Below are 23053 nucleotides of genomic sequence, written 5' to 3' on the forward strand. Positions count from 1 at the left end.
TATTTTAAATTAGGTAGAGGTTAACAATACAAACATGTTTTCCTATGTCTGCATATCAATTCTCCTGTTACCTGTGTGTCAGTTGTTTGTGAGGACACTAAGTAAAGACAAATGCACAAAGAAAGCATGAATTATTCAAATTAATTGCTCACAGAGCGCAGAAACAAAACTGTAGATGTTCATTTCTGATTAAGAAACCATTAAAAAAAACCTACATCGCTCTTCAATTCAGGATTCAAGAGCAATGATTCACCAGTACAACAATATATGACCCCGTGCTGTGTACACACACCCTCACACACGAGAAATTCAGGACAATAAAAGACAGAACACAAAAAGAGGAGTGAGGAGAAAACGAATGATGTGACCTGAAAAGACCTTCCTCTCCTCCTCACTCTGGACTCCTACCTCCCTCCATTCTGCTGCATCTCTCCTTGTCAGACTGAACTTGCGTCACTGTCCCAGCTTATTACACCCTTATCAGAACTGGGACCAGTTCTCTCATCCTTAATGGAAGAAGAGACTGCCTTCCACTTCCTCATCAAAGCACATTCATCCTCAGTCAGCTGCTTTCCTTAATGGCTGAATGCAACATCATGAATGTGCAAAACAAGGTTGGAAACATGATTCCTTACTTGACTGAAATGAAACGGACTTTGCAAAGTACACAAAGAAAATGCTAATTTTAACAAGCTATCAGCATTGTAGTAGTTTACAAGTTGCAAAGGCGTCTCTCTGATGCAGTTTAATGAATGCTTGCTATAAAATGTGATCCACTGAAATCTCACATTCTGTACATTTGCATTTAAAATGAATTGCCTGTGCTGTCTCTAAGATCAATGGCATCTCAGTTTAGACAATATAGTCAGATTCTTCAAATGATTTGTCGCAAAAAGCATAGTTGAGCTCCTCACAAGGCCTCAGAATTCCTGTCAATCTGCTCTGTCTCAGGAAATACAGCGTCCGAAGAGGGAATTGTGGGTTTTGTGGTGCAGCTGTGAAAAAGGCTGAACTGAAGCCCAGCGAGGTCGGTTAAATTCATAGCCAAAACTTCAAAATCTTACTCCCTACCTTCTCAAAAGGGGCCTGCTCTCGTTTGCAGGCAAGTTGAGGTGAAGTTAAGAAAAGAAAGCTCTGCACGCTCTGATCCAGCGCAAATGTTGGACTGTGGTCAGACAAATGTTTGGCAAAAGGATTCCCACAGCATTTAACGGCATCAAATAGCCCACACCTGTGCTTAGCCATGCAAGGGCACATGGGAAATGCAGTTCACATCCAAAATCACAAAAACTGAGGTCAATCTGTTACAGAACGTAAAAACAGACTGTGTATACAAGGATCATGTCAAAATCTACATTTAAACCAACAGGATGAAAGGAGTATGTATAATAAAAAACTCTGTTTATCATTTCTTGCACTTGAGCTGCTGGGGCACCCCAGAGGAAAAATGAGCTGCACACTCTATGTGCATTGAGTGAGACCCCAGCAGTTGTAATGTGATTTGAAATTAATGAGGGAATATACACCATGTAAGCACAACATCAGCCGGAATAATGAAGGTCCCACAGCTAGGTTTTGACGTAGAGCTCTCAAATTCCCACAGTCCACAACAAAGTCGCAGTTGATCATATTACCACAGCCCAATTACTGCACCTTTAAAACAGGGGCTTTGGAGGGGGGGGGGTCTTGGGCCCCGAGGCAATGCTTGCTTTGCTGAGTTGGAGAAGAAAAGTGTGATGACAAGCCTTGAAGTGACAAGCAGCAGGATAATTAGGAGCACATCCGCTTTTTTCCTTTGTTTAAAGTTTAAAGGAATAGCTCAACATTTGGAGAAATGTGCTTTCTTTAGAAGAGTTTGATGAGAAGATCAATAAAGCTGCAGGCAGCAGCCTGTTAGCTTATCTTAGCACAGCTCACTAGCGCCTGGCTAAGATAATGTCTGCTATACAGCTTCCTTTAAAACCACAGCTTGCTTCCACTCATGCTAAGGCTAACTAGCCATTTATCATCATTGTTTATCAGACAAACATGAGAGTGTAATCCTCTCATCTAACTTGTGCCAATAAAACAAACAAGTGTATTTCACAGCATATCATTTAAGTGTAGTAGCTGGGGCTGGGAGGTAATTAGCCTAGCTTAGCATAAAGACTGGACACAGGGAGAAACAGCTAGTCCAGAGTTCATAGGACTGTGCATACCAGCACCTCTAAAGCTCACCAATTAACACGCTGTCTCTCGTTTCTGCAATCTGTGCACAAGCAGTAATGAAGCTGAAACAACAATTTACAAGCATAGAAGAAGTTATAAGTTAGCCAAATAATGCAGAGAAATTAAGCATATTTAAAAAAATATTCCTTCAGACTGTACAGCTTTTTCCCCATGTACACCTCATCCCAGTTATTCTACATGACACTGTGTTATTAATTGAGTTTACAGCTAATGCACTTGACAAAAATCAATATTGAACTTCTGGATGGCTGCAAACGCAATGTGCTCCACTTTCCAGCACTAACTTCTGAGGCTGCCTGCAGATCCTAAGTAGAGCACCGCCTGTTTCTGTTCGGATACAGATTGTGTGTGTGTTTGCTATTGGCACAGGCGTTTAGCTCCATGTCAACTGGCTCTTTAGATCAATACTCTCATCAGCCAGCTGTTTGCGGGAGAACATACAAACCGAGCGTGCACGCCGGCGCCTCGGAGGGATGCGACGTGTGAAGAAAAGAGCATGCGGCATGTGTTTGAAAATCCAAATGGGACAAGAAATTGAATGCATTTTCTGAATCAGTGGCTCTCAACCCGCTGTCTTCGTTACAGGCGCACCACCTGCTTAACGGGTTTTCCAAACCTGCAGCTCACAGTGAATGGAAATACCCGATGTGTTTCCCAGGAATGCTCAAGTCCACAATCCCACCTGGAATCACATGTAACCCCGCTGGCCTGAGATCAATACCACCAACATTCGCTCTGACTTCATTTTGCATATAAATGAAATGTTCAGGTTAAATCCGTTCGTCTGATTCGGTGACTCAGAGGGGCGGCTCACCCTCTCCATCGCCCTAATTGCTTTAAAGACATTCCGGCTTCAGGTGTGGTCACCTTGAGAGAAAAAGGCAAACACATCTGAGGTAGTGTCTAATCTGTTTTCTAAAAATAGATTGACGTGAGGATGGATAAAGATCCCAGAGGAGCACGTCCAAACAGTCGGGGGTATGTAAAATGTGAAAAAAAAACGGAAATGAAGAAATAATTGATTGTTAGAAGTTTACCGACTTTTCCATAAAGGTACAAATTTTGACTTTAGGACAAAATCAAAAGATACTGGGCATCCTAAACAGTGACGGGAGCATATTTACTCTCGTACAACACATGCTTTCTTCATGTTAACTCATCTCTGTGCTGCACTTTCAGACATTGTGTTGAGTATTGTGGACGTCTGTAGGTGGCCCCCATCACTGTGTCTTTTACTGTGCTGCACTTTCTTCTTTTATGGTGCAAATAAGAGTAGCTAGCACATCAGTTTTAGCCTTCATCAGTTTGCAGCTCTGTGATCGTCACAAACTTTTCACAGCAGCAAGAGCGCAGTCAGAATGAAGCCACTTCGCTCTGAAAGCTGACTGGTTCAGCTGGTATAAACGCACCAGGTCAACAAGGGAGAGCGTGGTGATGCTTTACTTTACCACACTGACTGCATCCAGAAATCTAGCACAACGCTCACAGTTTTAGGAAATCAAATGATGACTGAAAGGAAAGCGTGACATTTATCTTCATCACTGTCTCAGATTATTATTCCAAATTAACCCGACTGCACGTGGAGCTTCTTTCTTCTCATCACACGCTGCGATGACAGGAAGTAGACGCACAGTGAGACTGAAGTCACTGTTGTCATTTTCCCCGTGGACCCTCCAGAGTGCAACACACACACATACACACACACACACACACACACACACACACACACACAGAGTTTCCTCTTCAGCACCCATCCCCTTCGCCCCAGGCGAGACTGGATGAGGATGTCTGGATGTTTTACACTGTGGGACAGCTGTAAAATAAAGGACACCATCACTCCGGCAGCCATCTTTATGCACAGGAAGGAATAATGATAAAGCTTCTGTTGCAGGAAAGGAACAACCAAATACCATCCAGGGTTGTGCTGTGTGACACCAAAGTCAGTGGGCTCCACTCATGGTCACATCTTGTGATTAATCAAACAGTTATGCAGTGACAAAACCAAATAATGCCACATTAATTCCAGCATTCACAGAATTACTAAAGGTCCAGTCCAGGTTGCAGGCTACTACCAAAGTATGTGAATACCTGAACGCTCATTTACAGTATATATATATATAAATCATGAGCTTTGGTTTGCTGCTATAACCGCCTCCACCCTTCTGGTTTCAGGCTTTCTACCAGATTTTGGAACCTGGCTGCAGGGATTTGCTCCCATTCTGCCACAAGAGCATTCGTGAGGTCTGACTTTGATGTTGGGTGATAAGGTCTGGCTCGCAGTCGGCGCTCGAGTCCATCCCAAAGGTGCTGGATGTGGTTGAGGTCAGGGCTCTGCGCGGGCTCATCAAGCTCTTTCCCGACAAAGTGGGGAAAAAATGGTTCTTCGTGGCTCTTGCTTTGTGCATCTTCATTTTTGTCAAACTGGCTCTGGAGCTAAGGGCCCTTGTCCAAACCATAGGAGACAGATCCAGTAAGCAGGGGTGATCTCTTCTAGTCTAATCAGTAGAAACAGAAGCATGGCAGCCCCAACGTGAAACACAACCAGTCCACATGTTACTAATATAATTCAACCCCTCGTCATAACGTCATAATAACTTCATAATAATCAGCAGAACGAAGAACAAATCTCCAGTTTGCAGAGTTTGGGTGTGATGGATGGTGGTGATATACATCTACATAAGAACACAGACATAGACCTGTCTCTCTCTCTCCAACAGCTGTCTGTGGTCTCTCTATCCTCATAGGACTGCTCCACTCCCCAAACACACAGAGCCAGCAGTGCTGCAGCCTAATTTAGACTCTCTCTGACACACACACACACACTCATTCACTTGTGGTTGCTTCTCATCAGTCCAGTTGCAGACAGCAGCATGCAGCTTTTCACCAAACACCCAAATGCATAGAGACAATGAAAACTGAGGTATTGAAGTGCACACAGAATACCTTGATGTAGCTCCCACACACATATTTTAATGCAGGGTAGGCAAACACACACTGACACACACTGACACACACACATACGTCCATGTCTAACACAGTGCCCTTCGAGTGTCACTTAACTTACCGGCTGGGTGCGCGCTCCTTTCAATCACAGGTGGGATTAACAGCATCATCTCTCCGGTGTGCACACACATACATCTCTGTAATACACAACAGTGTACCAACATCCAAGCAGCGCCTCAGCACATCACTCTGAGATTAACATCGCAGCACTGACAGCGTTAACATCATGGAGCACATTAAAGCGTCTTCTTTTATTCATATTCTGAAGGCTGCTCCCTCTACCTCCATTTATTCATTCAGTCATCAGCTCACCCACTCATTCCCCCCTTCTTCACCCCTCCATCCCTCCTCCTTACCTCTGAGCCGACTTCTCCCGTGGAGCTCCGGAGCCAAAAAGCAGCTTCGCCGACCCACCAGAGCGCTGCACAGTGGAGGGAGAGAGAGACAGAGAGAGGGAGGGAGGGAGAGAGAGAAACAGAGAGAGAGAGCGAGGGGTGGCAGAGAGAGAGAGGGAGAGAGAGACAGAGGGAGGGAGAGAGCAAGGGAAAGGGAGGGAGGGAGAGAGAGAGGGAGAGGGAGGGAGGGAGAGAGAAACAGAGAGAGCGAGGGGGAGAGAGATAGGGAGAGAGAGAGAGAGAGGGAGGGAGGGAGAGAGAGAGGGAGAGAAGAGGGAGGGAGGGAGAGACAGAGAGAGAGAGGGAGAGAGACGGGGAAGGGAGAGAGAAGGAGAGTGAGGGATGGAGAGAGAGAGAGAGATAGAGAGGGGGGAGGGAGAGAGAGACAGAGACAGAAAGAGTGAGGGAGAGAGACAGAGAGAGAGAAAGGGGGAGAGAGAGAGAGAGAGAGAGAGGGAAGGGGAGAGGGAGGGGAGAGAGAGAGGGGGGAGAGAGAGTAAGAGAGAGAGAGAGGAGCTGTGAGATCAGAAGCAGCTGCTCTCTCTCTACCAATATGCAGTCGTTCCGGGTTTGTGACTGTGTGTGTGTGTGTGTGTTTGTGTGAGTGTGTGTGTTTGTGTGAGTGTGTGTGTGTGAGTGTGTGTGTCATTGCTCTTGAATTACTTACAATGTGAGGACAAAACTCAGTTCATATAGTAACACTATGGGGTCTCACCATGGCCACATTAACATATTTGCTGATGGCCCCCTATAGTCTCTACATGTAGCCAACCTGGGCGTGTGTGAGCGCAATCTAAACTCTAAAAGTGTTAAAACTTTACTTTCTCAACAATCGTAAACTGTTAATGATTTTGACACAGAGCCGCTCTGTAAAACAGGAAAAATCAAACCTTCATGCACATCAGGGTGTGCGGCAGGACACTGACACTAATCTATTTTGGACGGGTCTATCATTTTTCCATCCCAGTTTAGACGAAACCACGCCCACTTCTGTATGACAAATCCTCAATGGCTGCGTTCCTATGGAAACCATGTTTGACTCAAGCAAGACTACATCACGTGTAGCTCTGGTTGCATCTGTTTTTCCAAACTGTTTTGGAATTAGGCTTGTAAATCAAATAACAATTGTCAATAACAATTAAAGGGGTTTGTGAAGGATTTAGTAGCATCTAGCAGTAACCCACGGAAAATGCTAAAGGCACTCTCTCTAGCCAGTGTTTGGTTTGTCCATTCTGGACTACTGTAGAAACATGGTGGTGCAACATGGTGGACTCTGTGAAAGAGGACCTGCTCCCTCTGTAGATATAAATTGCTCATTCTAAGCTGCCAAAAACACTACAATTTTAATTTTCAGGCAACGTTAAGGTAACTTTTCTAATGAACCTGTGCTTAAAATATATTACAGTCGTACTAGATGACACATTTCGGCCTGAATCTATCCAGAACTTTGTCCTCGTCTCAGCTTCAGTCGAACCTGATTAATCTGACAACCCTCCAATCACGACCCTGCTGCTCAACTCGAGTGTGTTCAAGTGCTTCACATGACCTCTGTCGCTGCGTCCCCTTCTGCTACAACCAAACTGGGACGTGATTCTCAACACACAAAACGTTGCGCTTTCCCTCAATTTTCTAAGCGGGATGGGATAACTGAGATGACATCACTTCCTGTTTTGGTCCTAGCTTCTGGTCATTTAGGAGTTGAAAGCTAACGATGTTTCCTGCTGCAGGTGAGAACGGCTGTTTTTCTAGCAGCCCTGAGGCAAACACTGCAGGTGTCGCTGAATTTATTTCCTGCTAGCAGGCGGCCTTTGTCAGGGTCACAAATAATACGGATTTTCATTATTAAAGCTTTATCTGGCATCAAAAGCTCCCAGGATCAAACTGAGCGTAACGATGGATGGACTGGAAGCTGTGCCGTCCATATTGTCTCAGTGCTTACATGAATGGTCAGGACTGTGCTGCTGCATGCTAATTTCAAAGTGTTACAACTCATGCCATGAATAACTTAACATGCTAGCGGCTCCACATGGAAATGGAGGGTAACTGCATGAACATTTCATGAGAGATTAAAGAGCCGCAGTTTAACTTTCAGCTCATCGCGTCATGTGAGTGGAGAACTAGCCGCCGCCCAGTTATATGTCTGCATTTAGAGTGAATGGTGCTGCCCAAATGTAGCTTTTAGCACAAGTTCAAGCAGGAGGACAGTTTTCATTGGTTATTGCTTTGGAGCTCCGCCTCTCAGCCACTGTCCAATGATTTCACTGGATTTGTTGGCAGGCTTTCCTGTCAACCAATGATCATCTTAGCTGCAGAATATTTAAAAAGCCCTTTTTCTCTCTTTCTGCTGTTGTTTGCAGTCTTTGCAACTTGGTACTTGAATCTAAAATTGGCTGCTGCTTATAAGGATTCATCCCTTTAAATCTATTTAATGGGGTCAACGCAAAAGACTTTACCAAGTCAATCTTCTGCACCCTCATTTTCTTATTGTCGTCTTTCCTGAATGAAACTAAACAACACCTAATGCACACCAGGTGGATACGCTTCTCATGCTCTCGCTGTTAGCACAATGAGTTCATATGCAAAAACAGATGAAAGTCATTCTTTAAATAATAAGCCGACTCCAGTTTGATTGACGTTTGTTTGGCTGCACAATAAAAAACAAGATATATGAAAAGTAGGAAAATAAATCATGTCATTAAAACAATCCAACACCGGTTTGATTGCTATTCGCTGCAGAGGACAATTAAGGAACACGATTTAGAAAAATAAATTAAGTTTTTGCAAATGAATCCTTCAATTTAAAGCGCCGTTTCAGCCACGACCCTGTTTAGAAGTTGCATAATGAAACATGAGCGCGTTCACGAGTGAATTAGCTGCGGATAACAGAGTTGTTTTCTCCAGATAACAAGTCTATTATCCAATTAGCACAAGAAAAAGAAAGCAGTTGTGTCGAGGGCTCTGAATTAGTCTGTTATCGGTAGAAAACAAAACCGTGTTATCCTGAGATAACTCGACACAGTTCAATTCATAACAACAATCCTCCTCCGCTTCTGTAGTTTTGAGGTTTTGTACCTCAAATAAGCGGAGAAAGACAAACTGTTGAGGCAAATGCACTCGCAAGCTTTATAATATCTGCTGAATGCTGAATCAATCTTCTCCTCATGCAATAAAGCCAGTAAACTGTCCTCCCTCCGCCGCCTCCTCCTCGCTCAGTGTAATCTCTCCTAATTTCTCAAGTTGAGCAGACGCAGGTCTAACAGCTCTAAACCGTGGAGCCCCGCGCCCGGCAGATTAACTCTTAGCTGACGGGGACTTTTTTTGGCCGAGCGCTGAGGCACATCAAAGCGCCTGATGCAACGATGGACTAAGTGAGGAAACTGGAGGGGTTGCTCTCCCTCATATGTGTGCGCATGTGGTTGCAACCACAGCTCACATTATGGGTGTTGTGTGATTCAGGGGACACACTCTCACAGCTGGGGGGTGAAGACTAAAAATATTTGCCGGCCCCATTCGATAGAAAATTACCGGGACAGAGAGCGAAGTGACGACATGTTTCTCTGCCTTCTCACTTTCATCCGCTTTTTAGCGTGCAAATGGAAAAATGGACGTCAATATGCTCACAAATCAATACGTGCACTTACCAGCTAACTGTCGTCAAAAACAACATTGATACTAATGGAGCACTCTGGCCTGACAGATTGACACACACACACACACACACACACGTCTATTCATGGATGGAAACTATACCCTTCACTCCGGACCAGCTGAATTATTGAGCAGCAGTAAACAGGAAGAGAAGATCCCACTGGGAAGTGTGTGTGTGTGTGTGTTGGGTGGGGGTTGCCCCACATTCGGTGCTTTTTCATGGCTACATGTCTCGTGCCATGTATTTACACACACGCCCATGTTTTGCACATCTGCATGTTGGAAGGACCCTCACTGAGCCAAACCTAAATCTCAGTCTAAACCTAAACTAAAAAAAAAACAAAAAAACAACCCAGGTGGGATTTGGACCAGCTATAAAGTTTACTGAATAACTGTACAAAAAAGTATTATAAAACAGAATATGTTGTGTGTGTGTTGCAACTTCAGTGAGAAATAAATTACACAAGTGAAATAAACATCCTTAAGAGAGCCGCACATATAGCTGATCGACATCATGAATGTTAGCATGTTAGCATTAGCAATGTGTAAAATAAATACACTCTAATTTCATCCTAAATTTCTAAGCCATATATTATTTGACCTCATGTAAAAGTACAACACTCTGTCATGTCATTTAAAAAATAATATGGACAATACTGGACACTATGATGCTCCAGAGACGCATCTCGTGTTTTATTTTAATGGATGCTACATGCTACAAGCTCACCTGGTTGATTCAAACTTTGACTAAGAGAAATGTATGATTACTATAGTCTATGTCTGTTTATTTATTGTAACAGAGAGCGATGAACTCAGTATTACACAGAAGGAGGATTTAGGCCTTGAAAATCGGACTGTGTGGAGAGGAAGATGCTGCAAAGAATTCATCCATCATCTATATGAGCCATGTGATTAAGTCCAACACAGCATCATGTCCGTCTCTATTATAACACCGACAAATCTGAGTTTAGCTCTGTGGCTCGTTTCCAGAGCAAATCTGCACATGTTGGACACAGACCTCGTCTGGGTCCAGGCCTTTGATTCAGACCACTGCACCGAGTCGACAGATCGGTTTGTAACAGCCGTTCTCGGCTCGATCCAATGAGCACCGCGGCGGGCGGGGGCTAATGATCATCACTGTGGGACGAACCCGTCAGCTTTGCTTTGTCAAGCTGTGTGCCAGAATCAAGGAGGAGTAATAACAACAATGGTGACCACTCCAGACAAGACAGACGCCGCTATTGATTAAAAGTGGCAATTAATTTTACTTTCGGAGGAGGTTCAAAGGTCTGGAGGGTCCATACACAGACCTGACTCTCACAAAGCCCCCCGCAGAGCCTGAGAACATCTACATGAAGAAATAAACGTTCAATCTGGTTTCTGCTGCTTGTTTGGGTCATGGTGGCACAGTAGCAGCGAAGCAAAATAACCAAGATGCCCTTCTCCCCGCGTTCTTCCTCCTGCTCCTCCTCTCCTGGGGGATCCCAAGGCCATTCCAGGCCAGATGGGATACATAATCCCACAGTGTGTTGTGGTTCTGCCCCGAGGAAATCCCTCCAGGTGGACGCGCCTGAAAACGCCTCTACAAGGCATCCAGGGGGCATCCTCATCAGCCATTTCACCGTTAACTGGTTCCTTCCAGTGCGAAGGAGCGCCGCCTTCACGAAGGGTTCGACACGCAGCTCTGGAAAACTCAGCAGCCACGTCGGAACTACTCTCTTTCCACCGAACTACACCTGCCAACCGCATCACTGCACAGAAGGAAGCTGCATCCTCTCATGGACAAGAGGCTTCCTGCTCTAGCTATAAGCTAATCTACACAAGCTAGCAATGTCAGACTACAGTTAAGGCAGTGGGTGCATGCGTCTTTCCACATAGTTGGCGGATGTAGTTCGGTAGAAGGAAATTTCTGGAAAAAAGGTTTTTGTTGTTTTTCACATGTATTTTTTTGCCGCTTTGAGCAGCACCAGCTGAGTGCCATCTACTTCATTTATATCAGAGAGGAGGCCGACATCCCTGCAGCTGATATCGCCACAACTCTGCGACGCCCACCGAAACAAGCTGCATGGATAGACAGAAGTACCGGTAAGAGCACTCTCTGGTGAGGCAGCCCATGTCTTTGCTAATAGACTAATTAGAGCTTCCCACGATGCTTCACAGCTTCTAAAAACTGAGATCAAAAATAGAAATAATGGCGATGCCAAAGATGTGTCTCTGTGTTTGTGTGTGTTACTGACTCACAGCCTGACAGGTATCGTACAAACGGCCTTAAAAAGCACGAGAGGACTGCTCACATCTGGAACGACAGCAAACCAAAAAAAAAAGAACGAAAAAAAAAGCTGTGGCTCTGAAGAACAAAGCACCTCGACTTCCTCCGCCTCCCTCCTTCAGCGCATGATAAGAGCTAAGAGCCACACAGACACATGAAGGCGTTGTGTGGGCTGCTGGAGAGCGTGGGATAAAAGCATCAAGGGTCCACGCACGACACCGCAGGAGGAGAGAGGGGGGGAGACGGCAGCATGCTTGGGGTAAACAGGGACGTGTCACTCTTTCTCCCGGTCACACGACCGCAGAGATGAAATGGAGATGCAGCCATGTTCTTATGTTGAGACTGGAGTTTGTAGTCTTTATGTAAAGTGTCCATTGTGCATCCTATTAAACTGGCCTTTTAGCGCACCGTAGCACCAAGTCTAATTCCTGTTCGACATTGTACATTCAGCAAATAAAGCCGAACGCTCCTGAAGTCTTGTCTGACTGCGCTTCAGGGGTCCGAGCTAACCCTTTAAAACACCATAATAACGCAAACAAATTAAACGATTGAGGCAGCGATAGATGGGCAAGTCCTGTGTTCTGAGAGGTAAAATCATTATTTTTGTGAATGGAGTCTGGTTTGGACCGTGGCTTTGGAGACTGATATTAATTGTGTCATCTCCCATCAGAAGGGGATGTCTAACCACAAGTTAAAGCAGTGAAAACTGTTTGGGGGAACGGAAGTCAGACATTTTCTTACTCCACATAGTGGCTTTAAATCCGATAAGTGAGAACAGAAAAGTTCTTTTCTTAAAACACTTGTATTTCATTTTTATCCTTGTATGGGTGTTGCATAACGTTGGCTGCTCCCTGCAGGTCAAAGTGAACTGAACTTTTATGTTTGGCTCAGCAGCAGTAAAGATTCAAAGTGCTTTAATAAGAATCTTTTCATCTGAGACTCAGGGCTGAAAACTGCAGTTCCTCACATGGCCACTTGAGGCTGGCTCCAAAAGTGAGTCAATCCCCATAGACCTCCATATTAAAAAGCCCAGCTTTACAGCAGAAATAAACATGATACAAGAAAAGTTTTGGTCTGTATGGCTAATGTCCTCGCTCTTGATAACTGTATGGAACTAAATCACCCATCTCTGCATAAGTCTTCAGTTCTATGGAGGACTTCAGTGTCTTGTAGCGCATCAAGTTTTGGAGTGCACACATCCAGAGGCTAATATTTGGCTTTCATTTGCCAGGTGACCAGAGACACAAGTCCAAATCAGTGCTAAAGTTTCTTTATATCTGCTGAATTGTTTGCTAACACTGTCGCCATACCAACTTGACAAGGTGATATGTTGTGTTTATAGCCTGTTGCACTGCCCCCAAGTGGCCAAAAAAAAAAAATCAATTCATGCAGGTAGAAATATTTTACAGCATAAAAGACAGATTATAAGTCTATAATCAGAATTATTTGTCAGAATGTGACAAAATCAACCACCAAGTTAAACATGTTTGATTTTGTGTTGCTGGGGGAAGCACAGGCCTTCAAGTGGCTTTGAAAGTTATGCAGTTTGCAGCTAAAAACTACACATATTGAACTTATATTAGGACACTTTAAAGATACTGATTTTTTTTAAGTTGGTGCAGCTTTGTTGTGTTTGTTAAGAAAGGTTATTGTTTGCTCCTTCTAAACTGATTGAAATCTAGCACGAACTGACTTTTTTTTTTGCAACCTTTATACCCCCCAATCACAGAGATACTGAATGGCGGCCTCATTTTTAAACCCACTGCAACCCAGTGTTACACATTTGGCTCTTTGCAAATGAACTCTTATAAGCACAAAAACACAGCAGGCTCCAGCTCTCCCTGATCAGACTTCAATTTAGGTGTTGTGCACTTCTCTCTGTAGCAAATCCTTGAAAGGAACCCCAGGTGATTCAGCCCCCACATTTTCCACCTGTACCGAAGATGACTAATCCGCGGCCTCCTCCGCACTACACCTCCCCTCCTCTGTACTGACACCGCCGTCGCTGCTGCGCCGGCCTCACACGGCCCCCGAACATCGCCGCAGGTGGACGGACTGAAACAAGCTCGGGTCAGTCCACCAAAATCCACCAGCAAGTCTCTGCACGGTTCTCTCAGCTGCTCTGCTTTGTGCACAAATGCATCAGATGTTCATTCTCGTGAGCACTTTCACACCAGAGAAGCCTCATTTTATTTGGGCAGTGAAAGCATTTAGTCCAGGGGAATCTGTGCAGGGAGTTAATGACTCTTCACAGAGGTAAAGCTGATAATCCCTGCGTGTGCTGGCATTGAAAAACCCTTTGGACAAGACTACATTATCGATGCTGTGACTTTAACTACGGCAGCTTTGAACAGAGGCAACCCTGACTGTTCCTTTCTGTCATGACTTTATATTCCTGCTTAATGTGTGAATATTGGAGGATTCATACTGTACATGCATGTCTCATACCTCATTCCTCCTCGATTGTTCACCTTTCTGCAAAAAGGCTGCAAAAGGGTAACTCAAGGAAGTCTTCTGAGATATCTTATTCTGGAATTCACGCATCAAAGCATTCTTGACCATGGAAAAAGTAGCTGGACAAAATAATCAAAAGTCAGGGTCTACTTGACTGAGCTTTTTTTTTTTGCATCACTTTACTCAGCTGTCACAGAGCTCAGCAGCTGTTAGGACTTAATGTGTCACACTCATAGGACTTCTCATTCATGCTGGTTTCAGTTCAGCATCAAAGTTCACCTTTGAAATAGACGTTTGTAGCGCTGGTAGTAGTTAAAGTGCTGCAGATGGAATCAGAGCAGGTACTGAGCTTAAATGCCAACAGATCCATCTCTATGACAACGCCATTTGATGCATCTTCATCTTAAAGGAGTCTTGTCTTTATTGTTTTTAGGGGCCAGATGTGCTCTCATGCTTGTTTCAAGACATTAAGTCAGTTGGCAGATTTTTTTTTTTTTTTTTTTTTAAATCTCCAGCCAGCAGCTTTGAGCACATCACCTGTTTGGTCGTGGGTTAATCTGGACACTACTGGTCCTGGCCTCATACATTTTGTGCATATTTAAGATTATACGTTTAAGGACCTCTCATGGTTTTTGAAAACCCGTTTTAACGACCGCTTCAGTTTGGATCCATATTTCTGCTCGGGACGCCACGCGTGGAGCTCAAGTCAGTGTCGAGATTCTTTTGTCGGCGTTCTCACTTTGAAAACAAATTTTTCATCGCTGGGGTCTCTCATGCGCACATACTGGACACACAGGCTGCCCTAGGCTCCCTGTTCTCCACCCACATGCCTCCAGACACACTGGGCAGAGATCTGCAGATCTGAGTGCCCCCATCTAGTTTATGTGTTTACTTATATTCACAATATTTTGCTTGTTTGTTTGCAGCTGGCTTTCTAGTTAATACTTTACTCATGCTTTTACCCATTTATGGCATCAAAACAAAACAAACTTTTAGCCAGAATTGACAAAAAGGGCCTTATTTCGATAATATTAAAGCTCATGTAATCACAACCTAGAGATGTTTAGTAAAACAGAGGTGGAGTGCTGCGTGGCAGTAATTTAGGCCGAGCTTTTCATTTTTTAACCACGCTCCAGTATAATGTAGCCGTACTTCTTCTTTAACAAAGTTTCTAGGTAGAAAGATCTATATTTTGTGTTATCTAGAGAAAAAAGATGAATTGTCTAACTATCATTTCGAATCATCTCTTTGAGCGGTGGTGACCAGCTGCTGCGTTATGAGTGCGGAAGAAAACAGGCAGTTTCTGGCTGTGGCTGCAATCAGGTGAATCAGAGCGATAGGGGAACAATCGGAGCCTGAGGCAGACACGGTCCAAATCCCAGACCTCGACCCTCTGCTCGCTCTCCACACTCACTGTGAGATACAATCAGAGAGAAGCTCTGCAGGAGAAGGAAAATCCACTTTCACTCTGGGTGACAGTTAGAGAGGAAGTTGTGATCAGAGTACAGAGGAAAACATCACGATTAATTACGTTGGCGAGGCCTCACACGTGAAGTTATTCTCCACATTTTTTAAAAATTAGGTGTTAAATGAACCTTATGACCAAATTGGAAAAAAAAAAAAAAAAGGAGTTGGATTTTTCGTTTGCATATTTCATACATTGGGCTTTACTTATTTATCTCAACTGGTTTAATTGCATGCATTTAGTTATTTATCATTATTTATCATTTTCAAATATACATTAAAAATATTTATATTTCACACATATAGAGTAATACAAACATGCATTATCATAAATATTGATCCATTCCATCCATTCATCAATTAATTAATGTATTATTTTATTGTAGAGTATTTCCCTCCTGCATATTACTCCACATTGTATTATGCTAGTATATTTGTCACTGTGCCTCTTTATTCAGGAATTTGCTGTGCTGATGATCAACCTAAGGGCAAGTTAGCATGTTGCTGATCTTGTTGATGATGTAGAGATCTCAGAAACTAGCGAATCTAATATGATAAAGCAAGAGGATCAACACAGCTAAAAGGCAAAAGCAGTGCAGAAACACAAACAACAGCTCCACAAATCGATACGGCATTTATTTATTTCAGAAACTTTAATACTGTGATCACTGCAAATGTCTTTTTCATACCTTTACATTTTACAAAGACAATGGATCCGGGATGTAAACAGTATATTCTGTAAAACTGATGGTCCTCTTGAAACTGTGTGCTTCATCTGCAGTCAGCTGATCACTTCACTGTATATAGGTTTGTTCTTTCAGCACAGCTGCTGTGAAACCTTCCTCCCCTGCTGCAATCACTACCCTCGCAAGCTGTTTGAAAACCGGCAACCCCGCGGTACAAACAACATCCCGCCATCAGCGACGCTTAAGGAAAGGAAGGGTTCGAATTTTCCGAAGTGAATAAAGTCGAGCACCTTCCCCCGTTTGTCTGGAACTTTTTATAAAACATTGTGCAAAGGTTCTTAAAAATAAAAAGATATTACAAAATGGAACATCTGAACATTCACATTCCCCACATCCTTCTGAAAAGCACCAAAAACAAAGCGGAGGAAAGGAAGGAAGTGTATGCACGGTAAAATAACTCAACATTCACACTGAAGCAACGGGGACCGGTGTGTGTTCATGTCTTTGTAGAAGGTTGAAAACTGTATCTAACATCCAACTCGATGCACACTTTTAAAGATGCGAGCAAAACATCTGCACTGCACAGTTTGTCATTTGGCCATACTTCATTTGAAATACAAAAAACTAGAGCACTTTCCATGTACAGTAAAACATCACCTATTAGTCATCATTTAAGCATCGACATACAAGTTACAGTCAAAACTTCCTGGATCGGGAACATTTCTGCCTACATGACTCAGATTTTGCTTGTTTTTTTCAGGGTTTCACATTAGTGGATGACTAGACTGCTTCTCACAACGGGCTAACTTGTTAAAGTGTTAAAATATCCAAATTATGACTGTTGTTGTTACCGTCCATGCTGACTGACAAGAGATTCTTAAAACAGAACCGAGGCTTGTACATCGTTTTGTTAAGAGTCCACTCATCTCTATGCAAAACTGCAGAGCTGAATGTCACTTAGAGTAAACATCACATTTATTTAGGCTTGTTTATATTCTCTTTACATTCAGACCAGGTGCCTTTCTGTGCTAGATCCTGCAGGGTTTTAATTGCACCATTTTAAGATATAAATTTACTTTAGTGACTGAAAAACTGGGAGTGTTTTCTCATCAAAAGGGCTTTGAGAGCAAGGGACAAAGAATTAAGGCTTCCACCATGTTTGTGAGCCACAGTTTCTATGTGCACGCTAAAGTCAGCGACCTGAAATAACCTCTACGCTCTTGTTGTCGTGTCAGACACGCGGCTGAGGAAACAGCTCAGTGGCTCCTGCTTGCGTTGTAATTAGCTTTGTGATTTGGGGACATTTTTCTTCCAATGCGCTCCTATTACAGGGGCCAGCTGCTCTGAAAGATACACTGCATGGAACTGAATGCAAAAGGCACACACACCGACACATTTCCATACACACTCTGGCTCCTGTGTGTGGAGGCAGGCCAGCCCGATCGTGTTCAGTAAAAATATTCATGAGGACAAGAGAAAGGCCGAGGCCTCGCAGCAGATTCCCTGCACAGACATTTATGAGGCAGACTCCACACCTGTGAGCGTGAAGCCGGGTAAAACTCATAAGTGTGTAAGGTGAGTGTGTGTGTGTTCGTTACCAGGTGTGTTTTATTTTTCGGGATGAAGAAGAAGAGCCTTTCCCTTTCATCTGTTCCCCAGGTGCTGTTTCAAAGGCACGTCCCTGCTCTGTCTGGGAGTAAATGACCAAAATAAGTGAGTGTAGGCACGGCTGGATAGACTGATGTACATTCACACAATGACAACACGCACTGCCACTGGTACAGAAGGTACTGTAGCTCCCTCTTATCGTGACCATTTTCATCGAACAACATGAGTTATTTCTGTTGAACTGCTGTCTCAAAAGATCCTCTCAACAAATACTGAACCTGAGGAAAACTATAGGTGTTCAAATTCAACACACACACCCACATACATACAAGTACACCTAAGGTCTGCTCCCTTTATTGAAAAACAACCTTTGATTGTCTCTCAAAGCTGGCTTCTGATTTTCCTTCCTGTCCTGTGTTTGTGTGGCCTCCCGGTCGATGTCTGACTGATTGCTGAAGAGGCGCTGGAAAAATACAGAGTGACTGGCAGCACATTTAATAATCATGACATTTCCACTGGTCATCACTAGAGGGCACTGTAAGCAACACGACAGCAGGCTTGGGCACCACAAAATACAACATAATACAGAATAAAAAGCATATAGTCAGGCTGTAGCCAGAATTAAGAAAGAAAGCCATTTAAATAATATAGCTAGTGACCTTTTCTTGAGGAACTAAACACTGATGTCAGTTGTACTTTACGAATAGAACAACTTATTTATTGGAATTATAATACAAGGAAATAAATTAACCTGGGAAAAAAAACTTTTCTCTCCCGACACTGTCTCTTTTATTATCAGCTGGCTCTCTGTATTCCAGACAGTGGGATGGCGAGTGGAGTCCTCTCTTTCCTGTTTCCCAGAGCACGGTGTTCACGGCTTTAATGGAAGCGGATGGAGGCTCTTGTGCAGCAGAGACTGGTGTCTTCTAAGTGTAACCTTTAAAACAACTTTTTCCCACATCAAACGTCTTCCCAGAGCTAAAACTGTCCCTTCTTGAGAGAGACAGGAGTCCTGACTTCTTCCTATTGCTTTTACGACACATACAATTGGGATGGACCAAAGCACTCTGGATATCAGTCACGTTATATGGCACCACTTGCCGATGGCTTATAAATATACTCCTCTATCAGGTGTTGGTTTGTGCTGTAGTGACAGACAGGATGCTGTAATCCATAATTAAGTGAGACGGAGGAGAAGAAAAAAATTACACTGTACAAATCCAGCTTTCCTTCCTGTTCAGAGGCGGACTGACCGGCCTCCATGTCGGCGGCTCGTCCTTCAGTGGCCAGAAGCTTTGAGGAGAGGAAACACTGACTATCTTTACTCTCCATTTACATGTGAGGGAAATGAAAACCCCCTCCTGTGTCCGGTGTTGTCTTCAGATTCACTCCGCGTTTGTGGGCTGGCTGTTGGCGTACCTGTCTGACTTTACGTGGCGTTTCAGAGACTTCTTCCATTAAGTCACACAGACTGTCTGCTACCCTCTGCTGTGGCGGCGTTTGATTTGGCACAAAAGACTCAAGTCACCCTTTCAGAGAAGCTGGGCAACATTTGTAAAAACGGAATTGAAAGAAGGAACAAAAAGGAAACATAAAAGGGCTGATATCTACTGTAGCTTGCGCCTAAAAAGAGAAACACATCCACTGAGAAAGTACGGCAGGGGGCTGATTCTTTAGGTTCACATCAGGAGGAGGCAAAACTGGTTTCTTGTGAAAGAGGAGGGAGGAAAACGGCTTCCTCTTGGCAATTTTGTGAAAGAGATTTTGGCACAGCAAGATGAGAGAAAGATCAATTCGGCAACGCTCTCACGGCCCCGTTGGAGAGTAGAGGTCTGTCCTTCACAATCTAATAAACAACACCCAATTTTCTCGAGTCTCATCCTGAGAAGTTGCGCAGGGGGTCTGTGGAGACCGGTCGACAATGTTACCCGCAGATGTTTGAAGCCAATGGAAGATGGTCGGAGGGTTCGGCACCAGGTTAACCGAGTCCAACATGTCTTGTCAGTCTTGTCTCGTCAGTGTCGCTCCCCCCTCTTCCTCCCCGTCCAGACTGTGTGTGCTGATGTATGCGTTTGTGTACGTGCGGGTGCGACTTGAAATGTGCAGGTCGGGGTCAGTTCATGTCGATGGTGTTGAAGACCCACTCGGTGAACTTCTTGAGCTTGGCGGCGGAGGTCTGGGACTCCTCCTGCAGCCTCTGGTTGTCCTCCCAGAGCCTCTTGATCTGAGCCTGAAGTCTCACCTTCTCTTCACGCTCCTGAGAACGGTAAAACAAATACATTAAGTTGCCAGTTTTTTAGCAGTTGGAGAAAAAAAATGGAGTGAATGTCTTGTAAGGATAATGTAGATAAAGCACAAAATCCCTAAAGATAAACTCTGTATAAATATAATCAACTCTCTGTCGGCTTGGTGTTTACATAAACATCTCAGGCCTGCAGACAGTGAGTCACAAGTCGACAGAGCTGAAGGGCATTGTGGGTAGATTTTAGCAGTTGACATTTTGAATCTGCCAAAAGCGCTAGCTGGGTGCACAAACATAAATATCTGGCCAGTTAAAGAAAATACTGAGACTGTGGAGAGTTTTGCTTTGTGCTGTCAATCAGCTGCGACTGGCTTGAGGCTGGTTGAAGAGGTGAGAGTGAAGCATTTTAGTCTTCCTGGATTCAAACTGATCCACTGCTACTTTAAAATGCAGACAGCTTAGCAGTATTTCACAGGATTTACTAAGAACTGTGTGAGAATTAAATCACGACCAGACTGCAGACACTTTGTGGGTGAAAATGCTTTACCGTTAAAAGGTCAGAGTCGTTAACAGGTGGGCCATGAGGTCTGCAAACTAGCAGCTCAAAATACCTAAAACCTTTAAAAGGAACAGAAGGCTACAGCAGCCGAGGACCTTTAAGCTTCATGTTCTGTCAGCTGAGAACGAGGTGACGGACTTTCTGCACACGATTACCAAAAAAAAAAAAACGATTAATTAAAAAGTTCCCTGATGCTGATTTTATAAGTAGAATTTGGTGTAAATATGGATCGGTGCATCTGGGATCAACAGTAGAGGCTGGAGCTGGTGGTGTGATGGTGGGAGGGGTGTTTTGGGCAGGGTAGTACCAACCCAAAATCAGTAGCTAGCTAAACATCGTTTCTGACCTTCCTCACAGTCAGTCATTTGTCTTTCAAACATATATGAGTATAATGGAGGTTTTTAGGACTAGGTGAATATGATATTTGTGGCATAAATGTGCTGGCAAACAATTGTTTGTTAGCTTGGATCAAGACATGCATCTAAATCAAGAAACGCATCACTGAAAGTTGTTTTTAAGCCTTTTGCCTGAGAACACACTCACATGTAGACTGGAAAAGAGTGTGTGAGCGGACGAGTCGGATGATTCTAATAAAAAAACTTAAAGGTGACGTGAAGTTAAAAATAATAGTTTGAGTGACTGCAGTGAAACCTGAGTCAGCAGTGAACAGCGATGAGCAGCGGAGTGGAACCGAAACAACAGCGGCGGCACATCCACTGCTGACTGTGTACTTTCTGAAGGCAAAATATTTATTTTCATCTGCTCCCTGCTCCACTGTATGCAAATTAACCAGCCCCCTTCATTTTTCATGCTGGTACTTGAATAAAGACGGGGAACTAGAAAGTTATCTCTTAGCACAACACAGAGGAGAGTTTGTAAACCACAAAAATCAACTGGAACTGGTGCATCATACAGTGTATGTGCTGTGTGCATGTATATGTGCATATATTGTATTTTCTCTCCCACCTTCTTCAGGTCCTCCTGGAGCATCTTCACCATGGCCTCCAGCTTAGTCACCTTTCTCTCCAGTCCTATGTGACCCTCACTGTGGACATACAGTGAAAAACACACCATTAATAGATGTTAATACACTCAGTAACAGAGTGGAGACAGATGATAATTTTCTACATTCATTCACTGGACCTGTCTATTATTTTCTGTTCATCTTGAACATATCTGTCATGTGACAAGATTTTGGTATCGAAAAAGTTTTCTGGTTTCCATTTGTAGTCCGAGTAGTATTGACCAATCACGCTTGAGTGGGCTTTGGTTGTATGCAGGTAAACAGTCCTAAACAGCCCGTGTGCAAAAGAGGCAAACTCTTTTAGACTTTCTAATCAGCTTTTTTTATTCATCTGCAGTCGTATGCAGATATCTGTTCACAGAGATTAGCTGAAATGTCCTCTGCACAGAAGAGGCGGTCTTGGCGTGGACATCAGTTATCCAGATATCCACTGGCAACACTGGAAGCCCTGAAACATTGGCAGTCGCCCCCTGAGGCTCAATCATCATTAGCCAATGTGTTAGATTATCCATCTACTTGCCACTCTTTGTACTTTCTCTTTAGATTCTGGACTGCATTCCGGCACTTAATGTGTGCAATGACAACACGGTTGGAATCTTATCGAATCTAATATGACCCCAAAGGACATGAATATATATAATAAAAACACAAAAACACACTGAGCCAAACAGCAGTTACACAACAAGTCAACTCCTTGAATTCTTTTAGCAGTAGTCAACTACGATTAGCTTTACAGATGAGGTGGTGAACTATTTATTTTCCCTCACACAGTAAAGCAACAGTCTCACATTTACTCTGTGTTACTTGGCTGCCAAGTAAACAAGCTGCAGTCCTGAGGCCACTTGTGTTTCCAGCATATTTCTTGTGTGTGAGCTGGTTCTGGCTATATCATTACTACCCCTGTAATCACATTTCCTTTCAGGTATTAACAGGGTGTCGAATGAATGGAAGTGAATGAGTGCGTATGAGTGCGGTGTTACCTAGATGAGGGCCGTGACAGTGGAGCCGGCTGCAGCTCGATGTGGGGCTGCTGGGGACTGGAGGCACCGCTGCTTCTGTGGTTTGAATCTCCAAACACATAACTTCTCTGGACTGCAAGGAGAGAGAGTACAAATGTTACACAAAAAGCTCCACAAGATTGACACAATGTCATATTACCTTTACTTTTTTTCAGGGTCATAACAAACAGAATTTCTTAAGGTCAAAGGTGAAGATAAACAACATAAATGGAAAGCACTTGTTAGTACTACCGTAGTGTGTGTTTCTTTCGCTCTCAAAGGTGTTGGCCACGTCCACCAGGTGTGTCCACTCGAGGGGGCTGTCCCTGTCTGAAGACGGGAGGGGCATCAGCTCCTGAGGGAGGGGTCCACGATGACGCTCCACCAAATCCACCAGTGATGTGTCAGATGCTGAAAGGTCACCTGCGAACAGAAATTAAGTTGTGGGAAGAACTGGATGTAAAATTAACCGTT

General features: G+C 43.8%; 1 protein-coding gene across 1 annotated transcript in view; it reads right to left on the bottom strand.

Moving 5' to 3' along the window:
* Positions 1-16092: 16092 nt before the first annotated feature.
* Positions 16093-23053, bottom strand: part of sipa1l1 (signal-induced proliferation-associated 1 like 1) — a 32600-nt gene continuing 25639 nt past the window's right edge. Inside the window, exons 19-22 of the mRNA XM_041958647.1 lie at positions 22832-23002; positions 22562-22673; positions 21524-21602; positions 16093-20013 (exon numbers count right to left, since the gene is read on the bottom strand). Coding sequence (XP_041814581.1) covers positions 19870-20013; positions 21524-21602; positions 22562-22673; positions 22832-23002 — 506 coding nt within the window. The 3' untranslated portion in view covers positions 16093-19869. The remainder of the gene's footprint in view (positions 20014-21523; positions 21603-22561; positions 22674-22831; positions 23003-23053) is intronic.

This window comes from Chelmon rostratus, chromosome 18 (assembly GCF_017976325.1).
Source record: "Chelmon rostratus isolate fCheRos1 chromosome 18, fCheRos1.pri, whole genome shotgun sequence".
Classification (NCBI taxonomy): Eukaryota; Metazoa; Chordata; class Actinopteri; order Chaetodontiformes; family Chaetodontidae; genus Chelmon; species Chelmon rostratus.